General features: G+C 43.0%; 1 protein-coding gene across 1 annotated transcript in view; it reads right to left on the minus strand.

Annotated features, from left to right (window-relative positions):
* LRP6 (low density lipoprotein receptor-related protein 6) overlaps positions 1-12,423 on the minus strand; it is a gene marked incomplete at its 5' end in the record, with an annotated part of 46,701 nt that overhangs the window by 12,879 nt on the left and 21,399 nt on the right. The window contains 5 exons of the mRNA XM_010157440.1: positions 3,536-3,726; positions 3,922-4,131; positions 5,930-6,143; positions 9,617-9,943; positions 12,026-12,210. Of these exons, the coding sequence (XP_010155742.1) occupies positions 3,536-3,726; positions 3,922-4,131; positions 5,930-6,143; positions 9,617-9,943; positions 12,026-12,210 (1,127 nt within the window). The remainder of the gene's footprint in view (positions 1-3,535; positions 3,727-3,921; positions 4,132-5,929; positions 6,144-9,616; positions 9,944-12,025; positions 12,211-12,423) is intronic.

Below are 12,423 nucleotides of genomic sequence, written 5' to 3' on the forward strand. Positions count from 1 at the left end.
TAACACTCAAATATTCACTGAGGTTTATCAGATTCTGAGCATAAAATTACTCACAAACGTCAGGAATCTGCTTCAATTTTGAAATGCTGAAACAATATCAGAGTCTAAAATTACGCCACAGCCTGAAAATTTACATGTAAATCCCAGTATTTCATATATCCAGGCTCACTGGTATGCTTACTTTTTACTAGAGCAGACAATAGCTTTGCATACGTTTACCCACAAAACAATTTCCAAGAAGGTTTTCTATTCTGTCCTGTAAAAATATACAAGTACAACTGAACATCACAAAAATTCTACCATGTCTCTACCATACCCACACAAGACAACATGATGGGACAAAAGACACTTCTATTTTATGATTTTATAATTTGAACAGGTTCTATCCCTCTGTTTTGATTAGTAGAAAACTGGATTTTTGGCTTGTGGAGTATTTAATCAACAGTATGTCAGTGACAATGACTTGCAAACAAATTCAGCTATGAAAAATACATTCACCTCCTTTTCACTGAAGGCATACAGAGCTCAGGAGTAACCTTCCAAACATTTAGGAAACGGTAACATGTAAAGCAGAGCACAGAATTAAAATACCAGTCCTCAGCTAGACTGGGCTCTCTCTCGCCCACTATTCTGGAGCAACACCAGCAATGATCTGATTAAGAAAAGATGTTGACAGATTCTGAAAGAGGCTATACCCAGAGTGATGCAGAAACTACCAGAGTGATGTAATCAAACTAAAGTAACTGCAATCGTCTATGAAGCCCCGTGAACACGACTCATTGCACAGGGAAAGGTAATAAACAGCATCCTGCATCTCGAGAAGAAAAGCTAAGCTAGGAAGAGGGGAAAATACAGAGATACCAGGAAGGAATACAGTTAAAACTAAGACCTTGACCTACCCTAATGGAGCCTGTACGTGCCCTGCTCTGCCATGCCCATGTCAATCAGCACTGCATTTTGCAGCTCAGAAGCTTTAGGAGCTTGCCTTTTCCCTCTGATCCTTCCCCTCTGCTGGAGGAGGGGTGGGGACGGACCTACAGCTTCATGGTATTTTTGCTGGCGAGAGTTAAACCACAACAGTCGCTTAAAATTTTCACTTCCTTAATATCTTGATATTTCTTTTTAATATTTGTGACCAAGTGGAACTGTATTTCTGACTAAACCGAGACACTGAAACCCCTCCTTCCATAAACCAACAATAAAATCCAAAGTCGGCTCATCAGGGTGCTAGTCCCCTTTATTGGGAATGTCAGATGAAAGGGAGATGTGATTAAGAGAAGCTTTGTCTCCTGGCATCACCGTTCTCTTTCCAGCAACACCTTTTACAAAAAGACTTAAAACCAACCAAATAAATATAAAAATCATGACACACCCCTAGCTCATTCTATTTCCAAATAAAAATAGCTTAATTCCAGAATCATTAGACGTTTCCAAATCACGCTAATTATTCTGGAATAGAAGAACTAATTTCCAAATAGTTTCCATGGTAGGGAGCTAATTCCAGTCATCCTTTCATAAACAACCCCTTAATCATGTGAAGAATCTGGATAGCTTCAATAGGATCTACCATTTGGGCAGCACAACGGAGTCCTAGCTGCATGCCTGAAGGACAGGGAGGAAGAGAAGTGCTGCATCACATAAAAGGCATTCTACCTCTCCTTCTATTTATGGGCACTGGCATCTACAGAGTCGACAGAGCAAGACACTGTGCATGTTTTTAAGAAGCTAACATGCAGAAAAATTACTCTGCTGGTCAAAAGAGCCTATTAATCAGCATTCCTAAGCACAGGAATGCATCTCAGCAGTTAGCAATTTATCATGGTGATGATAGCAATCTATTTGTGGTGCAAATGCCAAAAAGCAAAAAAGAGGTTTGGGAATGATTTATCTTCATGTTCTTAAAAAATATGGCGAGCTTTTACTACACAACACTGGCAATCCAACAGCCACATCTTTGCAAAAAAAAAAAAAAACAACAACCCAACACAGAATCATCAAAGCCAGCCTGGATTAGAATTTATACCCATCTCCTCCTAGGAAGCAGCTACAGTGTTCTGCTGTCGCCCACTACTTATGCAGACCCTGGATCTGGGACAGCCTAGAACATACCGGGATACACCACATCACTTTTTGTAAAAAGCAATTCACTAACTCAGCTTAAGTCCTGTGTTTTAAACCAGTAAACAGTCAGGATATCGCCTGTTCATTAGTGACCCACCACATTAATCACTGAAAATAATTACTGTCTTGCTGACCCGCAATTCCAATCATCTAGAAAAACTGGCATGTTTTCCAAAACAGAAGCCTACTCTAGCAGCTTAACAGAAGGCTGAAAAGTCACAGTGGTGTCAGTGGGACTACGCGCTGCTACCCTGAATGAAGGCATCGCGTCATCAGTGAAGACTACAAGCTACCGCACGCTCGTTAAATGTTCAAACTTGCTGACAGACTGCGGAAGGTGTCCCTATTTCCTTACACGTGTACTTACGCTTCTGACAGCAGAACACCGCTCAGCTGAAGAACAAGGCCATGAACTATTAGAAGTGGGGATGGACTTACTGCAGAGAAAGGAGAAATTCTGCCACTAGCAGCAGCGCAAGGCTGGCATATACCCCATCACCTAACAGAGATGGGTACCTATGGGCTCAGAACGTCCTGGCAGGCCCAGCAGCAACATCCAGTGCAACTCGTATCACAACAAATCCCTATTGAAGCCACAGGAGACAGCTGAGCTGATCCAGCAGCGTGCTGGATCCAGCTAGAAAATAAAAGACATCTCAGTCTCTCTCACCCCATCTGACTGCATGATTTTGCCTCTTCTCTTGCTCCAGTTCCGGTTGCTTGCTGGACTCTTGCTGAACCATTCTGCTTTCCAAACAAACAGAACACTGCTCTCTATTTCTTTTTCCTGTATATTGTTGTTAGGAGATTGGTTTGCTTATGTGGTTAACTGAGGTGAATCAACTCAGAGAGGAGGTCAGACAAGGAGCATAACCAACCACAGGGAGCAGGCAAAGAATTCCATAACTGGAAGAGGGATTTTTTTGCCTTTTGAGAACAGAGAGATGTTAGATCTTCTCACATCGTTTCACCCTAAATGACAGGTCTGTAAGTGTCCTGCACACCTGCTGCTTTAACTCTGCAGGAAAGATTTTTCCTCTAACAGGAAACTTTCCTCTGATTAATAGATTACTGCACCAAAACCAATGCCTTTAAAAACAACCCTCTCCCTCCCCTTTCCAAAACTGCTGCAATTTATTTGTGAGCTGACTCCAGGAAGCCACACGAAGGTCTTGCAGTGAGAAACAGAAGTAAAGAGCATGTGTAGCAATTAATAATGCAAATCACAGACAGAAGCATGAGACTGTAAAGGCATGCTGCATGAATCACGCACATTCCCTGGCTGGGAATTTGGGGAGCGATTATAATCACAGTACAGACTGTTTATAGTAGGAAGGAAAAGACGGCACCTTTCTCTGCATTCCCCCACACCCACACCACACAAATGAATCACTGAATTAAAGTGCTACTCTACCTGAAAGGTCACTGCTTTCAATTCTCCGCAGGTCTGAATCAGCCCAGAACAACTTGCCTAGCTGGCTGTCAATAGCTAAGGCTATGGGCTTGCTCAGACCACTGAAAAAAAGGACCTCTCGTTCGGTTCCATCCAATGCTGCTCTCTCAATTTTAGGCGACCTTTCCTGGAGGTTGGTGAAATACATGTATCTGGAATAGGAAAAATTAGAGGGAAGAAGAAGTTTATTTGATCTTTCCACATTTTTGCTACATGACCAAGTCATCTTGACAACCTTCAGAGAGGTTTTTATTCTGACAAACAGAAACCGACCAGCAGCAAGAGAATAATTAGATTCTCAAGTCCTTCAGCCTGCACTTCCCCACATCACTAATTCTGCTACATACCCTTTCTCTGGATTCACCACAATGGCCCTGGGTCTATCTTGATCTCCTCTGAGCACCACTCCCATGGGTCTCCCATCCAGGTGTGTCACATTGATCACATTAGTAGCTTCACAGGTCCAGTAGATATAGCGGCTGTAGATGTCAATGCTCAGGTCATAAGGCTGCATATCTAGGTTCTGATTGGGAACTGGACTTGTCACAACAGTGAGGCTAACAACCCAGAGAAGAGCATTTAATCTGATCTAACATAAGCAATTTTATTTACTATGGATGCACCACATCAAACTACTGTTCAGGAAAAGGAGGAGGCCAAAACACTATCATAAAGTAGGAAACATGCAAGTCTGGCTGCCCCACCACCACCTTTGATAAGGTACAGAAACTCAGTCGTGATGATTTTTTGTAATGGCAATCATGTAAGCTGGTTGTGGCTCACAAGACATAGCGAGTTTGACCAGTAAGTCCAAACTGTTGAAGTTTCAGGTTCAACTCCTGCATCTCCTCTGCTTTCTTGACAACCCTAAGTTCAGTTTGGATAGACCCAAACCCAGAATGTTTAGTGCTCTACAATAGAAACAGTCACATCACCACTAATTCCCACAGCTGCAGCTGAATGTAGAAAAACACAAAGCGAGTCCAGACAGCACCCGAAGTTCTCGCCTCCACCTTCTCCACCCTCGCTGCTATCAGACTTGGGGGACATAAGGATGAAAATAAACGGGAAGGCCAACAGACAGAAAGGACGTCAGCTAGCGTAACACAGTGACTACAGAGCACTTCCACCTAACATCTTTCTACTCCAAAGTTCTTGCCTTCTACTGGTCCAGACGTCTGGAGTTCACATGCCCTTATTTATTTCTTTATTTACTTTTAAAGACAGAAACTGCAGTGTCTCCCTTGTGTGAAAGGTGAACCCAACTGGCATCTTTCATGAACTTTTCAGAAAATCTTAAGAGGATTGGTAACTCATAAAACACGGCCTAACATAACCTTTTTGGAAAACTTCATGCCTTTGAGGTAAGCAGTGTCTGCCCTCTCACCCCAAAATTCAACTTCATCAGAAAATTTGCCTTTCTTATTTGGCTTGTCACCTCTATGAAACAGTGCACCTCCAAGTCTTGCATTTGTTTGTTCTGCTGAAGCTGGCAAAAACCCGGTGCCTTTGACTAGTTTGGGGTCTTAAATTATTTAGATATTCCAAAACGAAAACCATTGCTAAATTAAGAGTTAAGGGTATTTCAGTAGGATTCAACTATCACCACACCCACCACCAGAAACCACACCCTCTTACAAATTAAACTGAATATAGAACCTCTCTGTTGCTCAACTTAGTCTCTTACTCCTCTCCTATTCCAAAAATCAGGAAGAAAAACCTTTCTCTTAAAATGCAAAAATGATTGAGTAGTCATTGCTTACAATTAACTTCACTAAATCTGTATCAGCTTTTGCTGTCTATCCCACTCTTCTTTTTCTGTATTCCCTAGTCAAATACATTTTCCTAAGCCTGCTCCATCTCTTACAGGTCACTAGTGTCAATCTCCTCACCCAGCGCCTCTGCTGTTGACAACGGCTCTCTTGTATCCCCACCAGAACCTAAGAGGCTTCAGACAGAGCTGTGTGCTCAAAGTCCCACCCTCTTCATTTCAGTCACTGCCACTGCTCTCTGCTCACGCTACTCTCTCCCTTCTCTCCGACACAATCCCTTTCTCCCAAGAACCTTCCCTTCCACGTTCCACTTCTCTCATGTACAGGTTTCCAACAGCACTCTGCCAAAAGCCCTCAGCAAGTAACGCACTGTGAACAACAGTTATCTTTAAGTGGGCCTCGGTTTTCCATGTTTTATTTCCTGTGCATCTCCTAGATTACTGGCTGAGGACTCCAGAAACTCCAGATGCCACTTGTTTTGCAAGTAATCTACAGGAAGGCAAATATATCTAAATTATTCATGTATAATCATTCACTGTTGGGTGTAGGACATGCCTTCCTCATCTTCTAGTAATTCCATCACCCGCAGGATACCTGGCTGCCGTCCTCCTGCGCCTTCCGGATGATGTTCTGCCGAGAATCAATCCAGTACAGCTGCTTATCCAGGGGATCATAATCGATGGCTCGAACATTCCTGAGGCTATGGATCGGGAGTATGATATCTGGACTCTGCTGCTCATCTATAACCATGCGATTAATTGCATTCTTCTGACTGAACAACAGAAAGGTTGTGGGAGCTTGATGGGTAAAAAAAAAAACCAAGGAGGGTGAAAGGGTTACATGGGGCAAGAACAGTGGGTATTTGTATGTTCTATAACAACAACTACTACATATAACCAGACAGTAGCTATTATTTCATTCCCCTTCTCCCTCTTCCCTCCCCCCCAAAAAAAAAAACAAAAACCCAACCAAAACATAAAGATTCCAACCTCTGGTTGTAAAGGGGGTGCCTTCAAATAACCTCTTTCACTATAAATGTCTGAATGTGGAAGTGACAGGCAAAGATAATTTTCTAAGTTGCAGGACTAACGAATGTGACTTCTGTCAAAACCACCTCAAAAAACCAATCAACCATGCTTCTCAAAGAGCTGTCAATTTTCTTTCTAAGGGGGTCCCAGGGAATTGCAGCTCCACTATTTTGCTCAACCTTTTGCTAGGTACACTCCTACTTGCAGAGTAAGCTCAGCGAAAGCAACAGTGGTTCCTTATTTCAGAGGTTCCAGGGAAGACAGACTGTCTAATGGTGCGGTCCTGTTCCCACAAACCCTCCTTCTGCCCGCACCAGAACGGAACAACATCTAATTCACAGGAAAACCTTGTAGGTGTGTGCAAGGCTGTGTTTTTGGAGAAAAATCTATTAGCTGTTCTTAATTTTATATCTCTATCTTATTTCTAGGTGCCCATCTGGGAATGCTAACCTGCAATCAGAAAAAAAGATCTGATGCTCTGCTCCAGCTTTCCCAATGCCCAGCAAAAATTTCCTGGACAAATGATACTTTTTTCTTAAGAATACCATCAAACATCGGAGAATAAGACTTCTTCACCCCATATAGCCATAATTTACCAGCTGTATGTTACAGCAAGTGCACCCTGTATTACATAACTGGGTCAGAAACCAGAAGTGGTTGAAGTGACAGCATTCTTTTCAATAATGGCCCACCTGGAGCACTGCTGTGCAAGACAGCACAACAGCCAGCAGCCAGAAATGCAGTGTGCAGCCTCCCCAAAGTTTGTACTATCAATTCTCCATAGCACAAGTCTGGAGAGATTAGCAGTGGGACACTGCACTCACTCAGTCCAGCCTGTAAAACAGGTGAGGCAGCACCTTGGAAAGGGGAGGCAGCAAAAGTCTTTCAGAGATCATCATCACCTTGCTTTGTTATTTCGGGCATATGCTTTGAAAATTTATTCTAGCTGCTGGAAAAAAAAAATAAAGGGGGTGGGGTGGGGTGGGAGGGAGAGTTTCCTTGGTAACTAACGCTCAATCCTAATATCCTATAACAATCAGGCTTAATTGCAAGCTATTTTTTCTTTCTGGAAAACTTCTATTTCCCCTCCAAGCGTTTCTCCAATAATTTAAGCCACTTTCTACTTAGCTCTAAACCATAGAAGAAAGCACAAAAAAAAAAAGCCAAAGCAAAGCTTATATGAATGTCTACAGCAAAATAACAGATTCAGAAAACATCAAAATTCTTACCAAGCAGTTAAGAGAGTAATGGAAAGGGAAAAAAGCTTACAATAAAACAGTGCAGGTAAACACACAACCATAAGCACCTGAAAGTTCTAAGATTGCCTGGCTTCCAACTCTGAATTGATGCCTCGTTATAAAAAGCAACAGCAGAGATTCCTCCCCTTGAGTCCCCACACCTCTGAAACAGTACCAGTTTCAGAAATCCCATCCTAGTTTTCATCATTCTCCCTCTCAACAGTCACATAGTTTAACTAAGTTCTTGGCAGGCAAATGGAGTGCAATGAGCATGTCTCCTGCGTAACACTGCCTTCAAACTTCACGACGCGTGGTACATCTGATCAGACACCGACCCCACCAACGCAGGGTGTCCTACGCACCATTACAAGAACCCGTGCACGCACGGGCAGGGTAATCCAGAAGGGAGCAACTGGCCCCTAGACAGGGCTTGAGCTAATAACAATGGCCAGGAGTACATAAGCAAGTAAAACAGGCAAGAGAAAGTTAAAAACTATTCATGCTGCCATTACAGTGGCCAAGAAAAAAATTAAATCATACGCAGAGAAGCCTAAGTCTCAAATTACCTACAAAGGAGAAGTTGGAAAGTTCCCGGGCTTGAATATGGCAGAAGAAAAATCCCTAATACCTCACGAACAGCCCTGAACTGTACCTCGGGGAAATAGTTCTATTGGCTCACAACTTATTTCCTGTATTTACTTTCCTTCCTCTGTTTCCAAGAGCATTTTCACAGGAAAACAAGACCTTTGGTCATTCTGCTACTTATTCTCCACTGGAAGTCAAATTCCTCTACCTACAAAATGACAGTCATCACCAGAGAGGTGCCAGCCGTGCCTCTTAACTTGCAGAAAGACGTGAGAGTGTTAGAGCACAAGAATCCCCTTGTAATAATAATAAAAAAAAAAGAACACATGGCGGGGGGGAAAGCAGAGTTTTCCAAAGTGCATGATTTTAAAAAAATGTCATGAGGTGGCATCTGTGGAGCGAGCTACCCTGCTTTTGGCTTTAAAACAACAGCTGGATCTCTCAACTCCTGCATAATGTGGATGAGACACAATCTGTCTCTCTGTATCATGAATCTCTTCACCCACTGACTAATCTGAATGACACCAGTGGAAATCAGCCAGCCAGTGTGGCTGCCAAACTTAGGAGAGCTTCACTAGCAGCCAGTTACTGAAAGATGCATACATTATCTGGTTAGAAACTAATTACACACAGCCTTAGGGGCTCTGTGGTCCGTATTCTGCGCAACAATAAAGAAAAATGGGGCTTGGCTGAGCCAAATTCAGAAATCTGAAGTACTGGGGAGGCCGTGGAGCTGAGCCGCTCCTCATGGAGGAAGCAACACTGTCAGGAGCACAAGAGCGGCCCACCTCCACACCTCATCACCCAGCAAACACAGCTACTGTAGAATTAAATCCTGACCACCTAACGGCTATGCAAAACACAGACCAAGCTGTCGCATATTCTTTGTGTCTGGCAAGACTACAAATAAATAGGCTGATAAATAAATAAGCTGATACATAAACAAGCAAGTAATCACTTGAGGAGGGTCTGACAGACAAATACAAAAAGAAAAGCATCTTGAGCTTTCTTGCCTACAGATTTAGCCAAGTCACTGAAAAGGTTCACTAACAGCCACTCTTCTCATTTTATGGTGATACTGGCATGTTACAAGACTCTCTTTTCTCTGATTTCTTAACTTCTCTTAAAAGTCAGTAGGATTTCAGTGTTAGAAAATTACATTTAGAAATACGTATTTTTATTGCGATCTTTACCCTGCTTCCTGTGGAGGAACCAAAAATGTTTTTGGCTAAGGAACCAAAAATTTTTCAAATACACATTCAGTATTAAAACCAGAAACTAGCTTTAACTTGGCCTATCAGCAAACAAGCTCCACCATCTCACGTAAACATAAAACTCTTCTTTCCTCCAAGTAGAACGTTTGCATCTGCTACTAAACACATCTGCTTCTCTCTTTTATCTTCATTCGTTACAGCTTACCACTACAAGTCCTGTTGTCAGAGTTCAAGGAATAGTGAGCTGGGCAGCCACAGACAAAACCACCCACAGGCACTGCTAAGCACAGGTGAGAGCAGTGGCCGTTGCTGGAAGCACACTCATTCCAGCCTGCCTGCCTGGAGGAATGGAAGACCAAGATGTCCATAACATAATCCAAATGTCCTTGGATGATAGTTCGGTTCTGGCCACTGGTCTTGTTGGCTCGTTCAATGCTACGCCGGCTCCAGTCTGTCCAATAAATGTAATCCTGATACTGAGTCAAGCCAAACGGGTGAGGCAAGTCATCAGCTATAATCTCACGGTCAAGGCCTGTTTCCATAAAGGAAGGGAGACAAAAAGGAGAGTTAGATGGGGACAAGTAATATGGTGTTTAATGCTGTTGGACATCTCCCCTGCACAGAAGGGTCAACAGATAACTACTTTAAAGTTACTATTTCATTATTACAAAAGTAAATTATAAAGTAACGTACAATATTCAAAAGACCATCCTGAAGTCTCAAAGCCCCTCACAGAAATGCTGTAATCCTGCTCGTGATTCACAGAAGAGAATGCATTTTAGTAAAGAAAAAGGTCTCCGTTATAAAAATATCAGGGTTCTCTGAAAGACTCTGCCCCTTCCCTCCTCCCCGAAACAAGCATGATCCCTCTGAAGGAGAAGCAGGATCCTGACACTGTATTCCCAGTTCAACACCTCTCACACCCCATTTGGGTCTCTGCCTGCTGCTGACAGACAGAATTGTTACAAGCTTAATAAAATTCTACATCATATCATAAGAAAAGCTAAATGCATATGGTTAAGCTAACCTGTCTCTGGAATGTTGTAACAGGAAGGAACCAGTCAGAAACTCAAGGTAGGAAACAGTTAATTGTATATACCGTGGAAATGTTAAGAGACCGTAAGGAAGCGAAAATTGCAGGGAGGAGACAAGGATGCACAGCCCTGCACTCTGCCATCACTAGCCACAGGCACAGGGAAGATGAAATTCTAAAGCTGTGTCCAGTTCCACAGTACACAGGGGAACCCTGCACCAGCCTCAACAGCACATCAAAATGCATGAGAAGCTGAAGAAAGGCTTTTATATTACATATAATTCCTATAATGCATTTCTCGGTTTTTGATCTTTTTCTAGCTTTGTTCCGCTACTGCAAATGCCCTGTTTAAAACAGACTAACTCCTTCAGCCTTAAATACTGGCTAGTGATAATGCTTATCTGAATAATTTGGCACATCACAAGGCAGTCCACTGCTGTGTGTGCCAAGAAGTTAAAAAAAAGATACCGTGCAAATCTGAGGAGGGCTTGGGTCCTCAGTACACTACCCTGGGACAGTGGAAAATAAAATATTCTACCTCCTTTTAGCTGTAACGACAAGTTTCTAAAACAACCACACAGACTCCAGCAGTAGAGAGAACCCCCCTGGTGACCAGTACTAGCCAGGAAAAGCTCCTCAGTGTGCAGGATACTGGGGAAAAGATGCCTGAACCCTGAGGATACCAACAAAAGATTAAAACCAAACTGTATTAAATTACATTGTGAAAAAAGTCCAATAACCTGTTATTATTTTGGCTTCATAGAATCATAGAGTGGTTTGCGTTGGAAGGGACCTTAAAGATCATCTAGTTCCACCCCCCTGCCATGGGCAGGGACACCTTCCACTAGACCAGGTTGCTCCAAGCCTCATCCAGCCTGGCCTTGGACACTTCCAGGGATGGGGCATCCACAACATCTCGGGGCAACCTGTTCCAGTCCCCCCCCAGCCTCTCTGTGAAGAATTTCTTCCTGATATCTAATCTAAACCTCCCTGATTTCAATTTATACCCATTACCCCTTGTCCTGTCACTACAGGCTCTTGTAAAAAGTCCTCTCCCAGTACCCTTGTAGGCCCCCTTCAGATACTGGAAAGCTGCAATGAGGTCTCCTCGGAGCCTCCTCTTCTCCAGGCTGAACAAGCCCAGTTCTCGCAGCCTTTCGTCATAGGAGAGGGGCTCCAGCCCTCTGATCATCTTCGTGGCCCTCCTCTGGACTCGCTTCCTCTCTACCCTTCTACAGATGAAGTGTTTGTTATGTATTTGCCAGTGCTCTTCAGAGCAGCAAGGCTCTCCAAAACACTGAAGCTGACAGCTTGTCCTACATATAACTGAAAGCATGTACAGGTTGTATAATTTTAACTTTGTGAGCAACTATAGCACCTTACAAAAAAAATTGAGGCCTAGCTAAGTGCTGTGTTGCATAAACATCCATTACAAAAGCCAAGTTAAAGGCATGTGAGTTTGGAGAAATCTATTTTTGTCTTAAGACGTGTATTCTTTGCATTATTTAAGCACTAATACGCCACTGCAGACTGTGAAAAAGCAGCAGCATCCCCATGATGCTGCGGGGCTCTGGGGCTCACCTAGCATGTTGGAGGATTCTATCAGGTTGGTGTCGAGGTCGGTCCAGTACAGTCGCCTTTTAGCGTAATCAATGGTTAGACCGTTGGCACGTCCCACGTTTGGTACCAGAGTCGTACGCTCACTGCCATCCATAGCAGCTCTATCAATCTTGGGCTTACCACCCCACTCAGTCCAGTACATAAACCTGATTACAAGGACAAAAGAGAAAGAAATTCGTTCACATTTAATCCCAAAGAGTGTTCAAGGGGAGAAACAAAACAAAAATCCTTAGAAAGAATATGAGAAAAACAAGAACTGTAAATTCAAGCATCTACTAAGCCCCATTACACTACATGTTTTTTCAAATAAAGCAAGGAAGTGAGTCAAGTTTTCTCAAAAAGCTTCCAACATTATTTTT

The sequence above is a fragment of the Eurypyga helias genome, unplaced genomic scaffold, assembly GCF_000690775.1.
Source record: "Eurypyga helias isolate BGI_N326 unplaced genomic scaffold, ASM69077v1 scaffold8168, whole genome shotgun sequence".
NCBI classification, from domain to species: Eukaryota; Metazoa; Chordata; class Aves; order Eurypygiformes; family Eurypygidae; genus Eurypyga; species Eurypyga helias.